Raw genomic sequence first — 22,996 nt, 5'->3', positions numbered from 1 at the left:
GTTTTGTTTAGCCTCCATGTGTTTGTGTTTTTTTACGGTTTTTTCCCTGTAATTTATTTCTAGTCTCCTAGCGTTGTGGTCAGAAAAGATGCTTGATACGATTTTAATTTTCTTAAATTTACCAAAGCTTGATTTGTGACCCAAGATGTGATCTATCCTACAGAATGTTCCGTGTGCACTTGAGAAGAAAATATAATCTGCTGTTTTTGGGTGGAATGTCCTATAAATATCAATTAAAACTATCTGGTCTATTGTGTCATTTAAAGCTTGTGTTTCCTTATTTTCTGTTTGGATCATCTGTCCATTGGTGTTAGTGAGGTGTTAAAGTCCCCCAGTATTATTATGTTACTGTTGATTTCCTCTTTTATAGCTGTTAGCAGTTGCCTTATGTATTGAGGTGCTCCTCTGTTCGGTGCATATATATTTATAATTGTTATATCTTCTTCTTGGATTGATCCCTTGATCATTATTTGGTGTCCTTCCTTGTCTCTTGTAACATTCTTTATCTTAAAGTCTATTTTATCTGATATGAATATTGCTACTCCAGCTTTCTTTTGATTTCCATTAGCATGGAATATCTTTCTCTATCCCCTCACTATCAGTCTGTATGTGTCTCTAGGTCTGAAGTGTGTCTCTTGTAGACAGCATACAGGTGGGTCTTGTTTTTGTATCCCTTCAGTGAGCCTGTGCCTTTTGGTTGGAGCATTTAATCCATTCACATTTAAGGTAATTATATGTATGTTCCTGTTACCATTTTCTTAATTGTTTTGGGTTTGTTTTTGTAGGTCCTTTTTTTCTCTTGTGTTTCCCACTTAGAGAAGTTCCTTTAACATTTGTTGTAGAGATGGTTTGGTGGTGCTGAATTCTCTTAGCTTTTGCTTGTCTGTAAAGCTTTTGATTTCTCCATGAAATCTGAATGAGATCCTTGCTGGGTAGAGTATTCTTGGTTGTAGTTTCTTCCCTTTCATCACTTTAAATATATCGTTCCACTCCCTTCTGGCTTGTAGAGTTTCTGCTGAGAAATCAGCTGTTAACCTTATGGGAGTTCCCTTGTATGTTATTTGTTGTTTTTCCCTTGTTGCTTTCAATAATTTTTCTTTGTCTTTAATTTTTGCCAATTTGATTACTATGTGTCTCGGCATGTTTCTCCTTGGGTTTATCCTGCCTGGGACTCTCTGCACTTCCTGGACTTGGGTGGCTGTTTCCTTTCCCATGTTAGGGAAGTTTTCGACTATAATCTCTTCATATATTTTCTCGTCCTTTCTCTCTCTCTTCTCATTCCGGGACCCTAAAATATGAATGTTGGTGCATTTAATGTTGTCCCAGAGGTCTCTTAGGCTGTCTTCATTTCTTTTCATTCTTTTTTCTTTATTCTGTTCCACAGCAGTGATTTCCAGCATTCTGTCTTCCAGGTCACTTATCCATTCTTCTGCCTCAGTGATTCTGCTATTGATTCCTTCTCGTATATTTTTCATTTCGTTTACTGTATTGTTCATCTCTGTTTGTTTGTTCTTTAATTCTTCTAGGTCTTTGTTAAACATTACTTGCATCTTCTCGATCTTTGCCTCCATTCTTTTTCCGAGGTCCTGGATCATCTTCACTATCATTCTGAATTCTTTTTCTGGAAGGTTGCCTATCTCCACTTCATTTAGTTGTTTGTCTGGGGTTTTATCTTGTTCCTTCATCTGGATATGGTCCTCTGCCTTTTCATTTTGTCCGTCTTTCTGTGATTGCGGTTTTCGTTCCGCAGCCTGCAGGATTGTAGTTCTTCTTGCCTCTGCTGTCTGCCCTTTGATGGATGAGGCTATCAAAACTTTACTATCTTGATTTTCCATGCGTTGGCTTCTGTTTGGTTTTCATTCACTTGGTGTTGTCTCTTATTTTACCTGTTCACTGGTGATTTTTAAAAAAACATTTTATTGGAATATAGTTGATTTACAATGTTGTGTTAGTTCCTGCTGTACAGCAAAGTGAATCAGTTATACATATACATATATCCAATCTTTTTTAGATTCTTTTCCCATATAGGTCATTACAGAGTATTGAGTAGAGTTCCCTGTGCTATACAGTAGGTACTTATTAGTTATTTATTTTATTATATAGTAGCATGTATATGTCACGTTCATTTGTGATTGAATGGACATTGTATTTAATAATGCAGGAAATTGTATTTAACAGTCTCTAGATGATGATATCTTCCTGTAGAGAGGATTTCCTTTTGATTTTTGATTAACAGTTAAATTAGGTGCCAATTATGTTAATTTAAGACTGAGCTGATTTAAAGGTGGAATTTTTAAAATCTTTGTGAGAGTTTGCCTTATTTACAGTTTGCCTACTCCTATCTCGTAGCCCTTCTAGGTTTTCTTAAAGCCCAGGGTTTTACAATGAGTCTACAGCACTGTTCTTTATGGTTTTTTTTTTTTTTCTCACCATATGAGATTGTGAAAATTTTGTTTAGTTATTTGGCTGCTAGTTAATCTACGTGCAAATCCCATAATGTTGTTTGAGGGTCTGTTTTCATGTTTTTGAGAACTGTTGTTTGTTTCCTGGGGTATACTTGGACTCCTTTTGTAAGCCTCGGTAAACTACTAGGATTCCTCTACCTTGACAGGTTATAAAATTCAATTTTTGTCCCAGCTCTATAAGACTTATAACAGCTCTGTTTAGCTTCTCCGTTCCCACCTGTGAATAGCAAATGTGTCAATGGGAAAGGTCATGCTGAACGTCTTCTCTAGGATCCTGGCTGTTTAAATCTTGGCTACCTTGGAAACTCTCCAATACCTTAAAAAAAATTAAAAGATAAATTTAATCTAGCATATTCAGTTGCTTTTCTTGGATAGTTAGTTTGATAAAAGCGAATCTGCTGTTGCCAGAAGGATAACTTTTTGCTGTTATGTTCTTCAATTATTTAGTGTAAAATAACGGTCCTTCATTTGGTATGATGTCAGAAAAGGAGAGTAAATGTTCTTCCCTCTCCCAAGTAATAAAATACACCACTTTTGAGCAATGAATAATCATATATGTCGTGTGTATACATATATTTATTTGACAATGTTTATCTCTTTATAGGTTGCTTAGCCAAACCATGAAGGATCACCTAGTAAGAGTAGCAAATGAAGCTGAATTTATCCTGAGCAGGCAGCGAGCAGAGGATATTCACAGACATGCGGAATTTGAGGTAGGTTAAACCTAGGAGTGGTGTGAGGAAGGTACCATTTTAAAATGTTAGTCATAGGAAACTGTGTAGGTAAAATGGCAGCATGGTCTTAGCAAACATGTATTATCAAAAAATTAAAAATAAATTTGTGAGAGAATCATGGGCATTCTAGGCAGATAGTGCAAGACTCTGTAGCCTTGACTTTGATAGTTTTCCAATAAAGTAAAATAGTGAAGGATTTTTGCCCTCTCTAGGCAAGACAGAGCTAGTTAACTGGAAATGAAACCCCTATGGTAGATAAGATCCTTTAGGTTTCTAGAGAGAAGCTGAACAAGCGGCATAAAGTTTCTTTAACCTTGAGGTGGTAGCTGAGGAACTGAGGGAGAATACAGCTTTCTTCTTGGATCCTCACAGGGGGACCAAGTGAAAGACCCATCCTGGGCCAGTGCTTGTCTCAGCAGTTGCTTCTGAACATGTGTAACAAACGTGAATTCATAGAGGAAATTAATGGTGTTATAGCTGTATAAATTATAAAAATTCACACTGAAGGTGAACTAGAAGCATTTGACAGGATCATTTGTAAAAAATTTGGAAAAAAATTAAAAAGCACCATCTGGGTTCTTTCTAACATATTAACAGTGGATAATTCAAATGTTGCTGATATTTCTCTGGTACATTAAAAATGATGAAAACCTCTCCCAGTTCATTTTATATACCCTTCATAGTATGAAAAAAGATACTGGAAAAATAAAACTGTAGAAGACAAATTTCAGTTAACAATATAGGCACAAAATTCTAACTAAAACTTTAACCAACATAATCCAACAATGTAATGAAAGAACTATACAATTAACTCTTGAACAACAGAGGTTTAAGCTGTGGGGGTCCACTTATCAGCCAATATTTTTCGATAGTAAATACTATAGTACCAGAGTCTGCGGTTGGTCGAAATTACAGATGTGGAGGAACCTTGGACATGGAAGGCCGACTATAAATTATATGTGTATTAACCTCCATGTTTTTCAAGGGTTAGCTGTATAGTGTGGACTGCTTATAATTTATTTATGGATGCTAAAGATTTGATATTAAGATATCTACCTATAAAATAAATTATATCACCAAATTAAAAATAGGAAAATCATGTGAAGATATCAATAAATGTAGAAAAAAGCATATTACAAATTTTAATATCCAGCCCTAATGAAACTGAGAAAGAAAATGTATATCAGAAAACAATCTAAATATGATAATGACTATTTACTAAATATTATTTAAAATGTTTAAATCCGTTTCTATTAAAATCAGGAAAAAAGAGTGATTGATATCTTCTATTAACATTAACAAAATTTTTTAATGTTTTTGCAAGTGCAAGATATTGTTAATATAATTGGTAGATAAAGAAGATGTAATATTACTTTCAGATTGCTCATGCTATGATCTAGGAAAATCTAAGAGATTCTTGAACATTGTTCTACCAGAATTAATAGGGACTTTAGTAAGATTATTGGATATAAGATAAGTATGCAGACAAATTAATAGATTATCTTTTGAGTAGCAAGCAGTAGCCAGCTAAGAATGGAAATCAGAAATGTATACAGTTAGGACAGAAGTACTATTTTGGGTTGAATTCTCTAAGAAATGTACAGACACTATTTGTAACAAAAGTATGAAATCTCATTAATACAATGCAAAATATAACCTGCGGGAGAATCATTCCATGCTGGGTAGTGTATCTTGCTCTGTGTGTGTAAGAGAGAGAGACAGCAACAGAGACATAGAATCCTTCTTTTATTTTGAAATAATTTGAGATTTATAGGAGAGTTATGAGTAGTACAAGAACTACTCTTCAACATTCTCCTAGATTCTGTAATTGTTAAAAGTTTAACACATTTGCTTCTCTCCTCTTTTTCTTTATTTTTCTGAATTTGAGAGTAAGTTGAAGCCATGATACCCTTTTACCCCTAATTACTTCAGTGAGAATTTCCTGTGCCCATTCTCTGTTTTAACCTTGTACAGTTATCAAATCAGAAAATTAACACTGGTACAATGCTATTATTTAAATATAGACTTTATTCATATTTTTCCAAATATCTTCATAAAGTTCTTTATAGTCAAAAAGAGAAAATATTACTGCCCCAAAAGATGTCAGTTTTTCTCAAATTACTATGTAAATTCAATACTGTAACATAAGCATATCATTCCATTAGAATAACAGTGGAGTATTTGAAATTTAAATATACCTTTAAAAATATCTAAATATCAAAATCTTCCACAAAATATATTTGGATATGCAAATATCCAGTTAATGTGGGAAAAGAAATGCATTAGTGTAGCCCTAAGATTTATGAAATAAGAATATTGAGGATGTACTTGATTTCCCAGATAAACAATACTAATTTAAACAATACTATGAAGACAATATATATTAAAAAATCTTCCAGATGGAGTAAGGATATAGAATGAAAGATGACATAGTAAGTATTTTAGAAACAGATTTGGAAAACTATAAAAGTGGCACTGAGGCATATGGGAGAATTTTTAAACTAAGAGAGGCCACTTAGAAAGTATAAAAAGTAAACATCTGTTACTACATATAATATTAAGCTGAGGAAACATATCATCAACAACATGGAAAGACATAATGGAACATGGAAAGACTGATAAATTAGTATGTTTACTATATTAATAATTCTCATGAAATAAGTGAAAAATTGACCCAACAGGCAAATATTCAGAGGACAGGAATAGGGATTTCACAGAAGAATATAAGTTACCAGTAACATTTAGAATGGTACTCAAATGATTGAATATTTACACAAATATTTTAGGGAAATGTAAATTAGAGAAATCATGATATAACTTCTCTGTTCTCAGGTTGAGAGAAAGAAAGAGTGATAGCTAGTACTGTTGAAGGAGATAGGGGAGATGAGATGGGCAATGGTATTCTCATATTTTTAGTGGAAATGTACATTTTTGTGTTATGGGAAGGCAATATGTTCATATGTATTTTAATAATAATTATATAGGCATATATACACACACCCATTTACTCAATAACCCTATTCTGTGAATATATCTTTAAGAAAAAAGTAATAGTATATAAGCATAGATATGTAAACCTGCTTATTGCAGTGTTGTATGTAAATTTAAGAAAATAAAAACAACAATGGAAAAACAAGGAAATGTTTCTTTAACAAAAGAACCATCATTTTCTCAATGAACAGGATGTTAGTAAATTATCAAAAAATGCAGAGGTTGATGGCTTGATTTTTTTTTAATAAGAGCTTTATTCATATCTTTGTTTTTTAAATTGTATACTTTAATCCACAACCTGCTATGAAAGTTGAAGATATTAGTCCTCTCATAATTCTTTTTCATTTTTTTCTCTTCAACTTCTAATTTTTAAAGTTATATTTTATTTTTCATATTGTCTAAATATGTAACACTCATTTATTTTAACCACAATTCTGATAGTACTTGAGTGTTTGTAATATATTTAAGTGAATTCATTACCCCACCCCCTCTTTTATTAGTCATAATAATTTCTTAATTTCCCCCAGGTTCTTTCTTTGGACTCAATTCTTTTTTTTTCCCCCAGAAAGAAAAGTAGGAGAAACATTTATTTTACCATTTATTATGCTCTGTTTAAATTTGACTGACAAAAATATACATATAGAAATGTGCACATATCAGTAGTGTGCAGTTCCATGAATTTTCACAAACTGACCACACCTGGGTAATCAGTCCTCAGATTAAGAAATAAAATATTACCAGCAATTTAGAGCCCCCTTCTAGTCTATAACCTTTTAAGGACCACTACTATCCTGTCTTCCAACACTATAAATGAATTTGTATTTTATATAAATGTAATAATACAATATATATTCTTTTGTGCCATCATTTTTTCACTCAGCATTGAGTTTTATGTTATTATGTTTTGCTATTAGATTGTTCCCTCTTATTCCTATAGTATTCCACTGTGTGAATATTGACTCAATTCTTAATTGGCTAGGTTTCATCTCCTCCCCTCCCCCCAACAAAGGGTTCATGTGTGCTGTAAATTTAAAATTCTTTCATGTTTAAGAATATTTGCCAGCTGTCATTATATCTGAATGACATCCTGATGGATTGAATATTCTTGGCTAACCCTTGCATTCCTTTAGAACTTTATAGACATTGCTTCATTGTATTTTGGCTTTGAACATTGCTTTCAGAGATGTTTGAGGCCAGCCTGATATTTTCCCTTAGTTGATGATTTGCTTGTTTTCTGTCTGAGATCTGTTTGTCCATGGAGTTGATTTCTTAACAGGAATATGACTTAGTATTGAGCATTATTTATCAAAAGTTCCTGGAGCATAGTTTTTTTGTTATAATCTGCAAATTCAGATTTTTCCTTCAGTTCTTAGTAATTTCTATAAATTAAAATGTGAACTGTCTTTTGCATTTTATTTTCTTTTTCTTTACTTAGTGATGCATAAATCTGTTAGATATGTCTTTCATATCTATTAGTTATTTCTTAATTGCTTTACTTTCTTTGATCTCCAGCCATGAGTAAGTTTTTAATGTTTTATTTTCTCTGTGGTTTGCCTATAATGATTGTTTTGTCCTTCATTTTGTTTATTTAGATCTTCAGCCTCTCTACTTTTTTCTCTTATTTTGACTTTTATTTTTTTTGTTTTTTTTTTGAGTTATATTTTTATGTTGTTTTTTAGAAGAAAATAATCATGAGGAATTTCCTTTCATTTTTTGTTATATATTCTTTGTCGTTTGTATAGAATCTTCCAGTTTTATTTAAATATTTTATTTGTTTTTTATTTATTCATTGATTGGCAATTTATGTTTACATAACTATGGTTTGGCTTAGACAGACAGAATATCTTAGTGACTCCTTCCCTTCTCACTGTCTATAAAGCTAATTTTTTCTGTTACTGAGCTACACTTTGATGTTTGAAATTTGATTTTTGCCCAGTTTTGTTTGCCTATCATGAAGAGAGGGAGAGAGATCTTCGACATAGGTGAGGAGGCCTTCGTAGCACACCTAAGTCTTGCTTTCTCTTACAAGATTTCGTTAAATATTTTCTACCAAGTTCATTCCATCTTATTAGAAACTATGGACAATTCTCATCAGGGAAAAATGTGCTTAGGCTGTGAATCATTATCCGTCATTTCAGAGAGTACTCTGGAGTCTACTTCTGCCCTGGGAAGTCAGCCCTATTTTTCACTTCCTTGTTTCACCAGTTTTTGCACTGTAGGTTTTTCTAGCATCTTCAATAAGAGGAAACAAGAGATAACAATAGCTACTCGGTTTGTGTCTCTCCATATATGAAGGCATTAAGAAAAATTATCAGAATGTTGTTAGTTTACCAACATTGCTTCGGGGACATGGTTAGGAACTGAGCTTACTGCAACCTTAGTTCTAATTCCAGTATGTTTTAATTTCCCCAAGGTAACAAATTTTTTAATGTTTGGTAGTTTATGTTATGTTTCTTTTATTTTGGTTATTTTTGTTAGGTTTTTTTTGGTTGTTGTTCAATATTTTTGTTTTTGCTAATTTTTTTAGGATTTGAAGGAAGAAAAAACTTTTAAAATTGCCATTTCAGCCTAATATCCTAACCTGGAACCTATTCCTTAGTGTCCTTTCTAATTGGTTATGGAGAAGTTCCTTTGTAACTCTGGGTTGAGATTGCAGTTCATTCTTTTAAGTTTTAGTGATCATGGTGCTGGTGATATACGTGTTCTTATGTGAATGAATGAGAGAGATTGAGGAAGGAGAAAACATGTGGAATTGAAAAGAGGAAAAATACTTCTAAAACACTGTGCAATACAAGAAATTAAATTGATCTGACCCAAATGGTACATACATTTGTAATTTAGATGAGGGATAATAGTGACAATTGTAGCTTATATTTCATGAGTCCTTATGTTGGGTCAGGAACTGTCATGGGTGCTTTGTAAGTTTTAACTAATTTAATTCTTACAATAAACCTCTGAAGTAGTACTGTTATTATCTCTCATTTTATAAATGAGAAAACAGCATAAAGAGGAAATGACCCAGAATTAGAACTGGAATCCAGATCTAGGCAGTTTATCTCTTAATCACTAATCTGTGTATTTGTTTCACATTTTATTAGATTTCCATAGAATGTGTGAATAGGATTTAATCCTGGCATATACAACAGCTGTATTCTAAGCTAATTTAATTTTACGCTTTCTACTACAGTTTTTCATTTTAATGTTTATAATCTTGCTATGAGATTTATAGTATTTATAGTAATATTCTAAAGCATGATTATAAAATATCTAAATAAAAACAAATATTTACGAACCAATTTTATTGTTACTTGAATTTTTAGTGGAGGAAATGTGTTTGACTGTTTCACATGAGAGTCAATTTTAAGAGAGCAAACATATTTTTAATGTTTTCTAGTCTTTTATTTTCATAGAAATAGAATTCCCTTTATTTATACCACAGAACCCCAATTGATTGAGGCATGTTCATGTTTAATATATTTCTAACTACATTGGTCTTAAATCTTAAATAATACTCTGCAAGATGAAACATATTTTTTCCTAGACAGCTTATATTCTAAAGGTTATCTATATTCAGCCTTGAATTCATGTTGTGCATTCTTAAATAATACATTTGAACTTTAGCTACTGCTAGTTACTTCCTCCTGCAAAAAAGAGATGTTGTCATGTATTTAATATACCATTTGTGGTTGTAAAGTAGCTGACTTGTTTCATTTATTATCAAGGGATTGATGACAGTGTAGATCTGAAATGCACATCTCTTTAGTTCATTACATGATTATCACTGGAGTGGGATATCCTTGACATCTTCTGCTTTTGATTTATGTAGATGTTCCTTGAATGTCATGACATCATTGATTGGGTGCACATCTTAACTTTATTATTTAATCTTACAGCTGTAAACAGAATGTTTATTAAAAAACTATGTTGTGCAAAACATTGTACCCTGTCTTGTAAGTGTAGTGTATGTGTGGGTGTACACAATTCATGACAATCTTTTGTTAAAAAGTTGTCTATCAAAGTTTAGTTTATTTAAACTGATGTGTTATATCTGTAAAACATGTGATCAAGATTATCATTTAATAGCTTTATTTTTAGGAATCCGTGTAAGTTCAAGTCCATTTCATTAAGAATGTCTCAATGCCCTTTTGTCTGACGTTGCTTTGAATTTCATCTATTATACAGTAGAACTCAATTCTTATTAGCTTCAATGGAATGGTAAAGTAGGTGGCCAGTCAGCTTAGTTGAAGTAATAAAAACAGTCTTTTTTATGAAATAAAAGGGCATGAAAGCACTTGATTAATTATTAATATAGCAATCTATATGTTTTTCTTTTAGTTGAAGGATTTCAAATATTTTTTCATATTAGCAAACAAAATATTTTTCAGTAAAGTAGGGAATTTTTTTTGCCATTTAAGTACTTTTGCATTTTTTAAAAATATTTTATTTATTTAATTTTGGCTGCATTGGGTCTTCGTTGCTGCACATGGGCTTTCTCTAGTTGTGGCGAGCGGTGGCTACTCTTTGTTGTGGTGTGCGGGCTTCTCATTGCAGTGGCTTCTCTTGTTGCAGAACATGGGATCTAGGCATGCAGGCTTCAGTAGTTGTGGCTCACAGGCTCTAGAGCGCAGGCTCAGTAGTTGTGGCGCATGGGATTAATTGCTCTGCGGCATGTGGGATCTTCCCGGACCAGGGATTGAACCCGTATCCCCTGCATTGGCAGGCGGATTCTTAACCACTGTGCACCAGGGAAGTCCCACTTCTGCAGTTTTTAATATTAGTGAACACTTCTATGACAGCACTTATTTATGTAGGCTGTTAACAAGCAAAGAAAAATTCTTTATATCAATTCTTTGATGTAAATATTGTTATTATCACTATCTTGGTTTTATAGGTAAGGAAACGTGAAGCACAGAGAGGTTAAATGATTTGTTCTAGGTCTTATAGCTAATATATGGTGAAGCTAGGATTCAAACCCAAGTCAAGTAGTCTGATACAAAGTTAGAACCAACTAACTTTTTTTTTTTTTTTACATCTTTATTGGAGTATAATTGCTTTACAATGTTGTGTTAGTTTCTGCTGTACAACAAAGTGAATCAGCTGTATGTATACATATATCCCCATATCCCCTCCCTCTTGAGCCTCCCTCTCACCCTCCCTATCCCACCCCTCTAGGTCATCACAAAGCATCGAGCTGATCTCTCTGTGTTACGCAGCAGCTTCCCACTAGCTATTCATTTTACATTTGGAAGTGTATATATGTCAGTGCTACTCCCTCACTTCGTCCCAGCGTTCCCTCCCTGCTCTGTGTCCTCAAGTACCTTCTCTATGTCTGTGTCTTTATTCCTGCCCTGCCGCTAGGTTCATGAGTACCGTTTTTATAGATTCCCTATATATGCGTTAGCATACGGTATTTGTTTTTCTCTTTCTGACTTACTTCACTCTGTATGACGGAATCTAAGTCCATCCACCTCATTACAAATAACTCAATTTCGTTCCTTTTTATGGCTGAGTAATATTCCATTGTTTATATGTGCCACATCTTCTTTATCCATTCATGTGTCGATGGACGTTTAGGTTGCTTCCATCTCCTGGCTATTACAAATAGTGCTGAAATGAACATTGTGGTACATGTACCTTTTTGAATTATGGTTTTCTCAGGGTATATGCCCAGTAGTGGGATTGCTGGGTCGTATGGTAGCTCTATTTTTAGGTTTTTAAGGAACCTCCATACTGTTCTCCATAGTGGCTGTATCAATTTACATTCCCACCAACAGTACAGGAGTGTTCCCTTTTCTCCACACCCTCTCCAGCATTTATTGTTTCTAGATTTTTTGATGATGGCCATTCAGACCGGTGTCAGGGGATAACCTCATTGTGATTTTGATTTGCATCTCTCTAATGATTAGTGATGTTGAGCATCTTTTCATGTGTTTGTTAGCAATCTGTACATCTTCTTTGGAGAAATGTCTGTTTAGGTCTTCTGCCCAATTCTGGATTGGGTTGTTTGTTTTTTTGATATTGAGCTGCTTGTATATTTTGGAGGTTAATCCTTTGTCAGTTGCTTCATTTGCAAATATTTTCTCCCATTCTGAAGGTTGTCTTTTTGTCTTGTTTATGGTTTCCTTTGCTGTGCAAAAGCTTTTAAGTTTCATTCGGTCCCATTTGTTTGTTTTTATTTCCATTTCTCTAGGAGGTGGGTCAAAAAGGATCTTGCTGTGATTTATGTCATAGAGTGTTCTGCCTATGTTTTCCTCTAAGAATTTTATAGTGTCTGGCCTTACATTTAGGTCTTTAATCCATTTTGAGTTTATTTTTCTGTATGGTGTTAGGAAGTTTTCTAATTTCATTCTTTTACATGTAGCTGTCCAGTTTTCCCAGCACCACTTATTGAAGAGGCTGTCTTTTCTCCATTGTATATTCTTGCCTCCTTTGTCAAAGATAAGGTGACCATATGTGCGTGGGTTTATCTCTGGGCTTTCTATCCTGTTCCATTGATCTATATTTCTGTTTTTGTGCCAGTACCATACTGTCTTGATTATTGTAGTTTTGTAGTATAATCTGAAGTCAGGGAGCCTGATTCTTCCAGCTCCGTTTTTCTTTATCAAGATTGCTTTGGATATTCGGGGTCTTTTGTGTTTCCATACAACCTGTAAAATTTCTTGTTCTAGTTCTGTGAAAAATGCCTTTGGTAATTTGATAGGGATTGCATTGAATCTGTAGATTGCTTTGGGTAGTATAGTCATTTTCACAATGTTGATTCTTCCAATCCAAGAACATGGTGTATCTCTCCATCTGTTTGTATCATTTTTGATTTCTTTCATCAGTGTTTTATGGTTTTCTGCATGCAGGTCTCTTGCCTCCTTAGGTAGGTTTATTCCTAGGTATTTTATTCTTTTGGTTGCAATGGTGAATGGGAGTGTTTCCTTAATTTATCTTTCTCATCTTTCGTTGTTAGTGTATAGGAATGCAAGAGATTTCTGTGCATTACTTTTGTATCCTGCTACTTTACCAAATTCATTGATTAGCTCTAGTAGTTTTTGGGTAGCATCTTTAGGATTTTCTTTGTGTAGTATCATGTCATCTGCAAACAGTGACGGTTTTACTTCTTCTTTTCCAATTTGTATTCCTTTTATTTCTTTTTCTTCTCTGATTGCCGTGGCTGAAACTTCCAAAACTGTGTTGAATATTAGTGGTGAGAGTGGGCACCCTTGTCTTGTTCCTGATCTTAGAGGAAATGGTTTCATTTTTTTCACCATTGAGACTGATGTTGGCTGTGGGTTTGTCATATATGGCTTTTATTATGTTGAGGTAGGTTCCTTTTATGCCCACTTTCTGGAGAGTTTTTATCATAAATGGGTGTTGAATTTTGTCAAAACTTTTTTCTGCATCTATTGAGATGATAACATGGTTTTTATTCTTCAATTTGTTAATATGGTGTATCACATTGATTGATTTGCATATATTGAAGAATCCTTGCAGTCCTGCAATAAACCCCACTTGATCATGTTGTATGATCCTTTTAATGTGCTGTTGGATTCTGTTTGCTAGTATTTTGTTGTGTATTTTTGCATCTATGTTCATCAGTGATATTGGCCTGTAGTTTTCCTTTTTTGTGACATCTTTATCTGGTTTTGGTATCAGGGTGATGGTGGTGTTGTAGAATGAGTTTGGGGGTGTTCCTCCATCTGTAATATTTTGGAAGAGTTTGAGAAGGATAGGTGTTAGCTCTTCTGTAAGTGTTTGAGAGAATTCATCTCTGAAGCCATCTGGTCCTGGGCTTTTGTTTGTTGGAAGATTTTTAATCACAGTTTCAATTTCAGTGCTTGTTTTGGTCTGTTCATATTTTGTATTTCTTCCTGGTTCAGTCTTGGATGGTTATACTTTTCTAAGAATTTGTCCTTTCCAGGTTGTCCATTTTATTGGCATATAGTTGCTTGTAGTAGTCTCTCATGATCCTTTGTATTTCTGCGGTGTCAGTTGTTACTTCTCCTTTTTCATTTCTAATTCTGTTGATTTGAATCTTCTCCCTTTTTTTTCTGATGGGTCTGGCTCATGGTGTATCAATTTTGTTTGTCTTCTCAAAGAACCAGGTTTTAGTTTTATTGATCTTTGCTATAGTTTCCTTCATTTCTTTTTCATTTATTTTTGATCTGATCTTTATGAGTTGTTTCCTTCTGCTAACTTCATGGGTTTTTTTGTTGTTCTTTCTCTAATTGCTTTAAGTGTAAGGTTAGGTTGTTTATTTGAGGTTTTTCTTGTTTCTTGAGGTGGAATTGTATAGCTATAAACTTCCCTCTTAGAACTGCTTTTGCTGCATACCATAGGTTTTGGGGTATCATGTTTTCATTGTCATTTGGTTCTAGGTATTTTTTTATTTCCTCTTTGATTTCTTCAGTGATCTCTTGGTTGTTTAGTAGAGTATTGTTTAGCCTCCATGTGTTTGTATTTTTTATAGTTTTTTTCCTATAACGGATATCTAGCCTCCTAGATTGTGGTCAGAAAAGATGCTTGAGATGATTTCAACTTTCTTAAATTTACTGAGCCTTGATTTGTGACCCAAATGTGATCTATCCTGCAGAATGTTCTGTGTGCACTTGAGAAGAAAGTGTATACTGTTGTTTTTGGATGGAATGTCCTATAAATATCAATTAAGTCTATCTGGTCTAATGTGTCAGTTAAATCTTGTGTTTCTTTACTTATTTTCTGTTTGGATGATATGTCCATTGGTATAAGTGTGGTGTTTAAGTCCCCTCCTACCATTGTATTACTGTCGATTTCCCCTTTTATGGCTGTTAGCATTTGCCTTATGTATTGAGGTGCTCCTGTGCCACCTAACCTTGTTTTGTTAGGCCATTTGTATACTAAGTGGTGTAACACACATTTTCTCTTTTCAACATCACAATAGATCTGTGAAAGTATGAAAGATAGATTGAGAGAATATGATTTAGCCTTGGTCACATAGCTAGAAAATTGATAATTTTGAGCCAGAACTCAGGTCTCCTATCAATAACCCAATGTAGTCTCTGTCTCCATATCCTCTGTTGACCCCAGGGTATTACATGAAGTATTTTGCTGTTGAGAAAATATATTATTCAACATATGTTTGACAGTTCTGAAGGAGTGTAAAGCAGATTAAGAAATGTAATATTAGAGACTTGATCAATTTTAGGGTTATGATGGATTATCCAGTTTACCTCTTTAATATTGGCATTTTTTGTGATTGATGGTCATTTGCTTTTCTTTAGTTAAAATAAGTGTTTATTTTCCTAATTATAGAATTATAATTAGGAAATACATATTTAATACAATTAGGAATACATACATATATGAGACGTATTTATTATAGAAAGTTTAGAAAATAAAGAAAAATATAAATAAAAAGCATTCATTGTTTAGCTTTAACAATGGTTCTATCTCTATTGTTTTTATTTTAACTTTAACTTGAAATAATTATAGAATATAAGAAGTCGCAAAAGTAGTACAAAGGTCCCATGTATCCTACTGTCTTTTAAAAATACACATATACTCATTTACTCATTCACTGTAAGTACCCACTTACCAAATTAGAATCATAAGGATGCTTTTAAAAAGCAGGGAAAACAAATATGTCACGTGTCGTTTTTCATAGATGAATGCATAGTATACACATTTTTGCACCTTGTTTTGTGTGTGTGTATCTGTGTGTTAGTATATACTGAGCTTCCTCATTTTTTTGGTTGCTGTATATAGTATTCCATTGTATTTTTGTATGTTTCTGTATATATAATTATTATTGTAGTGCCAGACTTCCATTATTAGACATTTATGTTTTTTCCATTCTTGTTGTATTATGAAAAGTGCTGCACTTTATAATTTTGTATTCTGCAATTTTTGTTATGTATTTCTGTAGGTGGCTACTGAATTTTCTGTTTCACTTTCATCATTGTCTTTAAGGTTATTATATATTTTTATTATAGAATCTGTAGAAATTATGCTGTATGTTAATAATTTTTTTTAGATTCTCTAATAGCAATAAATCCTACCAGGTTGAATATTTTAGAAAACGTAACCAATTCTAACTTTTTAAAGGAGTTTTATAATTATTTACAAGTGATGTTGATTTCCTTTTTTTAAAATTACTATTTTCAGAAAGTAAAATATATGTATTAGCTTTTTTTTTTTTATCTTTCAGAGAGTCAAATGTTGGACTTATTTATTGATTGGTTGAGTTAATTGTTTTCTAATTCTCTTGCATGTTTTGGCAAATATATTTTTTACCTCCCCTTGCATTCTTTTTTTTTCTTGTTTATTTGGAAGCATACTTTTATTCCTTTTTAAGTAATGAGAACAAAAACAATAGTATTAATATTATTCTGAGGACAGCAGTGGTGTCATCCTATTGCTTATTACATGACATACTCATTTTTCTTAGTTTGTATACTTTTAGTATACTTTTTGATCTGTTAGTTATTTAATAGTCAAGGGATTTGTCCTTTATTGTTTGTTCAAATTTTGTTTTTTTATTGCATTATGAGCAGATAGTATGGTCTGTGGAATTACTACCTTTGAAATTTATTGAGGATTTCTAATTGGCCTAATTTGATATTGAGCTTATATTTACAATCTTTTTTCTGTGATAAGCAAACAAATAACCTAAAGCACACAACACTCTGGTCTATAATCATATGAAAATTTCCAGTAGGAATTTTTAAAGACTCAGATAAATGATTATCAGTCCCATTTGAAAAGATAAATATATATACTAGGCTGTTTTGCTTGATGTTCAGTAAGACATGATTAGCTGTATGAAAATTATATGTGGAAATTGTTTTAGGGATCAAGAGCAGAATACAACATAACAAATTTTTGAAATTTCTGAAGAGGATAATTTTCTGGAGTTTCAAAACACCAGGCAATCGCAAAGGAATATATTTATAAATTCTCACTGTAGACATTGTATGACCAAAATAACAAATATTAAAAATTGAAAATTGGAAAAAATTTAGATGAATTATGAGGTATTAGTATTTAAATATATAAAAATGTAAATTTTGAAAATATGAAAACTGTAATGGATACGTGGGCGAAGGATGGAGACTGGAAAGAGAGTACCGCTTGTCAGTAATGGAAAAGTGCAAATTCAAATGGCAAAACCATTAAAATTCTTTGTACCTGGTATGCTAGTAATGCTACTCATAACATTATAACTTGAGCACAATTCGTTTGGAAATCTTTTTGAGATGAGTCCTTTCGTTGACTTAATTTTTATTTAGATTTTTTTAATGTAAATAATCTAGAAGAAAAAAAAATCAGGTCCTTGAAAATGTCAGTTATTATAATTATAGCAGAAGAATATTGGAAAATGTCTTAATGTCATATTAACAATAGTTAACAACAGTTAATTTATTAATAAGAGTTAATGAATAAGTAGTGGTAGGTTTACTTTGTGGAGCCTTGAGAATTAATAAAAATACCTGCATTATTGCTTTAATTTTTGAAATATAGGACTTGAAATTAGGCCTTGTGGTTATAGCTAATGCATCAATATTGTCAAAGTTTAGAGTGAAACTGGAGAAATAACACAATTGTTCATTTAGTATTTTTTTCTTTTACTAATTTTTTTTTCTTATAAAGCTGTGATTTAAAAAATGATAACTAAAATTTAGGGAGAAAAGAAGGAGAGATTACATACCACAGTTCATTCAGAAAGATAAAAAATTCAAATATTTTGGATATTTCCAACCTGAATTACATCTTACCTGCCCCATGCTCAGCTCTCTTTTCATCATAGGAGCAGTAATTCTTCCAGTCTTCCAGAATTTAAAAGTGATAGTCACAACCAAAAAAAACAAATAGATAAATTGAACTTTATCAAAATTAAGATTATTTGGGGTTCGAAAGGCACTATGATGAAAGAAAAAAGACAATCCACAGAATGGAATAGCAGATTATAAATCTTATATTTGATAAGGGTATAGTATCTAGAACATACAAAGAACTTTTACCACTCAACATTAAAGAGAGATCCCCTTCCTCTTGCCTTCAGGCAACCCAGAAGTTGTGCTTGCCATGCTGCTGTCCTTTTCTCAGGGCACTTTGTGCTCTTTCTTTCCATCCTGGGCCCAACAGAATGGCTCCTACAAAAAGGGTGGCAAGAAGAAGGGCTATTCTGCCATCAACAAGGTAGTGACCAGAGAATACACCATTCACATTCATAAGCGCATTCATACTGAGGGCTGCAAGAGGCATGGCCGTCCGGCACTCAAAGAGATCCAGAAATTTGCCATGAAGAATATGGGAACTACTGATGTGTGCATTGACACTGGGCTCAATAAAGCTGTCTGGGCCAATGGAATGAGGAGTATCCCTTACCTTATCTGAGTGCTGTAGCCCAGAAGATGGAAAGAGGATGAAGAATCATCAAACAAGTGCTATCCATTGGTTACCTAGGTACCTGTCACCACTTTAAAAAATCTACAGACAATGTGGATGAGAACTAACTCTTGATTGTCAAGTAGTCATAAAACTGCAAAAAAAAACCCGATAAGGAGACATATAACACAATTTAAAAATAGGCAGAGAATTTGAATAGATATTTCTTTGAGGATGATATACAAATGGCCAATATGCACATGAAAAGATACTTAACATTGTTATCAATAAGGAAATGGCAAATCAAAAACATAATAAGATACCATTTCATACTTACTAGAATGGTTTTCATTAAAAAAGTCAGCTAATAACAGGAGTTAGTGGGGATGTAATAAAATTAGAACACTTGTATGCCAATGGTGGGAATGTAAGATGGTGCAGCCATGTTGGAAAACAGGTTTTCAGTTTCTTAAATGGTTAATTATAGAGTTACCATATGACTCAGTAATTCTACTATTAGTTACATACCCAAAAGAATTGAGAACATACGTCCACACAAAACCATATACACGAATGTTCATAGCAATGTTGTTCATAATAACCAAAAATTGGAATTAACCCAAATGTCCATCAACTGATGAATGGATAAACAATATCTGGTATATACATACAGTGCAATATTATTCATCCATATAAATATGTACATGTATAATGTATATGTACATATTTATATGGATGAATATAATATTTCATCCATATAAATGAATATTTATATATTGTATATGTATATATTTACGTATATGTATAAATTCCCAGAGTTGAAATCACAAGTTGAAGAATAAATATAGTTGTTACAGAGACAAATAAAATTCTCCAACGAGTATTCTTTTTAATAAGAATTATCTATAGTGTATTCATTTAGCATCAGTTGTGCTTTAATTGGTTTGTCTAATTAATGAAAAATGGTATTGCTTGTTTTATGTTTCATATTCCATATAAAGTAACCTTTATCAAAATAATAGTATATCTTCTGTGTTAAAATTGTTTTTAATTTTACTACTTTTTTGTTGGGCTAACACTATACTGATGCCAGAAGCTTGGCTTCTGTGCATTGGTGCCAAATTGAAACTCGGAGACAGAGTTTTGGGTGAAGTTGAAAAGAATAGCTTTATTGCTTAGCCAGGCAAAGGGGGACACAGCGGGCTCATGCCCTCAAAAACAGTGTGTCCCAACCCAGGAGGATTTGGTGAGGAGTTTTATAGCAGTTGTTCAAGGGCAGGGTCGCTGATGAGATCAGGGTGTGTGCAGGGCCTGGCAGGGCCTGGTAGGGCCTGCACTCCTTTGATCCGGGCTCAGGTAATGTCTTGATGAGCTTCTCTGGTTCCTTTCATCTGGCTTCAGGTGGTCTTCTTTGGAATGAAGAATGCTGACATCTTCCATTTGTTGGGGGTTTTAGTTCTGTAAAGAGCTCAAAGATATAGTTATGTATATCCCTTGAGGGGGCACCAGGACCCTGCCCCAAGGCTGCACTATTGTTTCTTGACTGCTCCTCCCTTGTCTCTGCATCCCCTCCCTTCCCTGATTATCAACTGTTTGAATCTGCACTTTGAACTCAGAGAAGGTCATGGAGGCTGGAATCTGTTCCTTACAGACAAGGAATCTGGGACAGGTAAAGGCTTCCGTGCCCAGGAGCCCCACAGGTCCTGCTCAGTTTCAATACTGTATTCTCACGCCATAGTTTTGGGGATCATATACATTATCCATACATTCTTTAAATCTAGGTTCATGATTATCAGTGGATATTGAAAATTTCTTGGTACTTTTACATGACTTCCTGCATTCATTGTAAATCCTGTTTGGCAGCTAGCTTCTCTGCATGATTTCTCTTCAGTAATTAAATTTAGCATTTCCAGCTGCTTAAAAATTTGTTGGCCTTTCCTGTTCATTTGTGTTTCTTCATGTGTAAAACATGGGACATCCACATAGTTTTACTTCTTTTAAAGTGCCATTTTATAGTCTGGGTTTGGCAGTTATATACTGTGAATGGTTTACTTTCTTATTCTAAATATGAATCTAAAATTTTAATTTTAAATGTTAATCTAAATATCAATGTGATGTATATCAGATATGTGATTGCCCTAAGTGACTTGCTTCTAGTAATTTATACATATTTATATATTTTTTCTTAGAATGTCAGACTAGGTTATTTGTAATGATGTATAATTTCAGCCACCTGTATTCTTTAAGTACAGGTATAAGCAGTTACACAGAACTATAAGTTGGGCTAATTGCCGTAGGATTTAATGAATCTTTTGGTTATAATACAGCAGAATAATTTTAAACATAAGAAATCCTGTGTCTCTTTTTTTAACAGTACTTTACAATTATATTTGTGTGAGGGATATTTTTTGATATAGGTAGTTTGAGAAGCTGTTTACTGATACTACTGAGCCACATATCTGTCTTCAGAGTGTATCATGCTTATAATTCAAGGCCCATTATTCTCCATTACTGGAGAAAGCACTTTTCATAGGTAAAGTAGTTCCTTGTAATAAATTATGAGCATCTACCTACAGCTTAGTATTTTTAGATGTCTCAAATGGTCATTCTTTAAAATATTAATGAGTTCATATGTGAACAGCCAATAAAAGTCCTGGTATAATCTTAACTTGTGGACTTACTTAGAATTATAGTATTCAAACTGTTAATATTTCATGTCCTTTATTGAGAATCTGATTTTACAAATGGATGTATGGTGTATGGTTGATTAGGCAAGTTAAAATATTTACCAGCCTAATTCCCCAAATCTGTTGTGCAAGTTTATTCTTCATCTTATATTACATTCTTAAATACAATTTGCTGACATAATAAATTGATAAGGCATCAGATAGAGGAGTGGCAACAATACAGATGTTTTTGTTTTAACTGGTAATTATCTTTGATTGTTCCTTGTTTTCAGCGGAGTATTAGACCATAGAATATAATTCACTAGATGAAAGTTTTAATTTGAGAATGAAAAATTGCATCTAAAAGTAAATGGTGATTTAAAAAATTATTTTAAAAATTGTTTATTACTGAAATTCATTAGGAATTGCAAGTGGCCCTGAGTAGCCAAAACAGTCTTCAAAGAAAAAAAAGAACAACATCAGGAGCACTCAAACTTCCTGATTTTAATATTTACTACAAAACTATAATAATCATGGTACTGGCACTATTATAAACACGTATAACAGAAGAATAGAATTTAGAATCCAACAATAAATTTGTTCCTATAAGGCCAGTTGACTTTTGACAAGGGTGACAAGGTAATTCAATGAGAAAAGAATAGTCTCTAAAGCAAATTGTGCAGACATAACTGGATATCCACATGCAAAAGAATAAAGTTGATCCTTACCTCGTACCATATATACAAATTGACTCAAAATAGATCAATGACCTAAACATAAGAGCGAAATCATAAACTCTTAGAAGATAATATAGTGGTAACTCTTCATGACTGTGTATGTGGAAATGGATTCTTACATATGACACCAAAAGCAAAAGAAGAAAAGAAAAAATGGATAAGTGGATGTCATGAAATTTTAAAACTCTGTGTATCAAAGGACATTATCAAGAATGTAAAAAGATAACCTATACAATGGGAGAAAATACTTGCAAATCTATATCTCATAAAAGGGTCTATTATCCAGATGTTAAAATTTCTCTCAACTCAACAACAAAAAACCAAACAACCCAAATGAAAAATGAGCAAAGAACTGAAGTGGACTTTTCTCCAAAGATATACAAATGGCCCACAAACCCATGAAAAGGTGTTCAGCATTAGTCATTAGGGACAAGCTAAAATAAAACAGATAGGGAATAACAAATGTTGGCAAGGATATGGAGATATTAGAACCTTTATACACTGTTGGTGGAATGTAAAATGGTATAGATGCTGTGGAAACAGTTTAGTAGTTCCTCAGAAATGTAAAAGAATTACCATGCAACCTAACAATTCCACTCCTAGTGCCGTATCCGAAAGAACTGAAAATAGTTACTCAAACAAGTACATGTGCATGCATGTATAGTTTATCATGTGTGTCATCTTGAGTAGGATGCCCAGATAGCTGTTTAAAATATTATCTCTGGGTGTGTCTGTGAGGGTGTTTCCAGAAGAGATTAGCATTTGAATAAGTAGCGTGAATAAAGAAGATCAGTGCCAATGGGTATCATCCAATCCATTGAGGGCCTGAATAGTGCAGAAAGGTGGAGGACCGGTGAATTCATTCTCTGTACTTTAGCTGAGACATTTATCTTCTCCTGACCTTGGACATTGGTACTCCTGGTTCTCAGGCTTTCGGACTAAGACAAGGACTTAAACACCATTAGCCCCCCAGTTCTTGGGCTGAATTACACCACCAGTTTTCCTGGTTCTCCAGCTTTCAAATGGTGGATTGTGGTACTTCTTGATCCCAT

At 33.3% G+C, this 22,996-nt stretch overlaps 1 protein-coding gene across 3 annotated transcripts in view; it reads left to right on the top strand.

Annotated features, from left to right (window-relative positions):
- LRBA (LPS responsive beige-like anchor protein) overlaps positions 1 to 22,996 on the top strand; it is a 737,360-nt gene that overhangs the window by 282,226 nt on the left and 432,138 nt on the right. For all 3 annotated transcript variants that reach the window (XM_059922597.1, XM_059922598.1, XM_059922596.1), the window contains exon 36: positions 3,070 to 3,178. In XM_059922597.1, coding sequence (XP_059778580.1) covers positions 3,070 to 3,178 — 109 coding nt within the window. The remainder of the gene's footprint in view (positions 1 to 3,069; positions 3,179 to 22,996) is intronic.

Source organism: Balaenoptera ricei, chromosome 5 (genome assembly GCF_028023285.1).
Source record: "Balaenoptera ricei isolate mBalRic1 chromosome 5, mBalRic1.hap2, whole genome shotgun sequence".
NCBI classification, from domain to species: Eukaryota; Metazoa; Chordata; class Mammalia; order Artiodactyla; family Balaenopteridae; genus Balaenoptera; species Balaenoptera ricei.
Note: the sequence above shows the minus strand (reverse complement) of the source record. Positions and strands in the feature narration are given on the sequence as shown.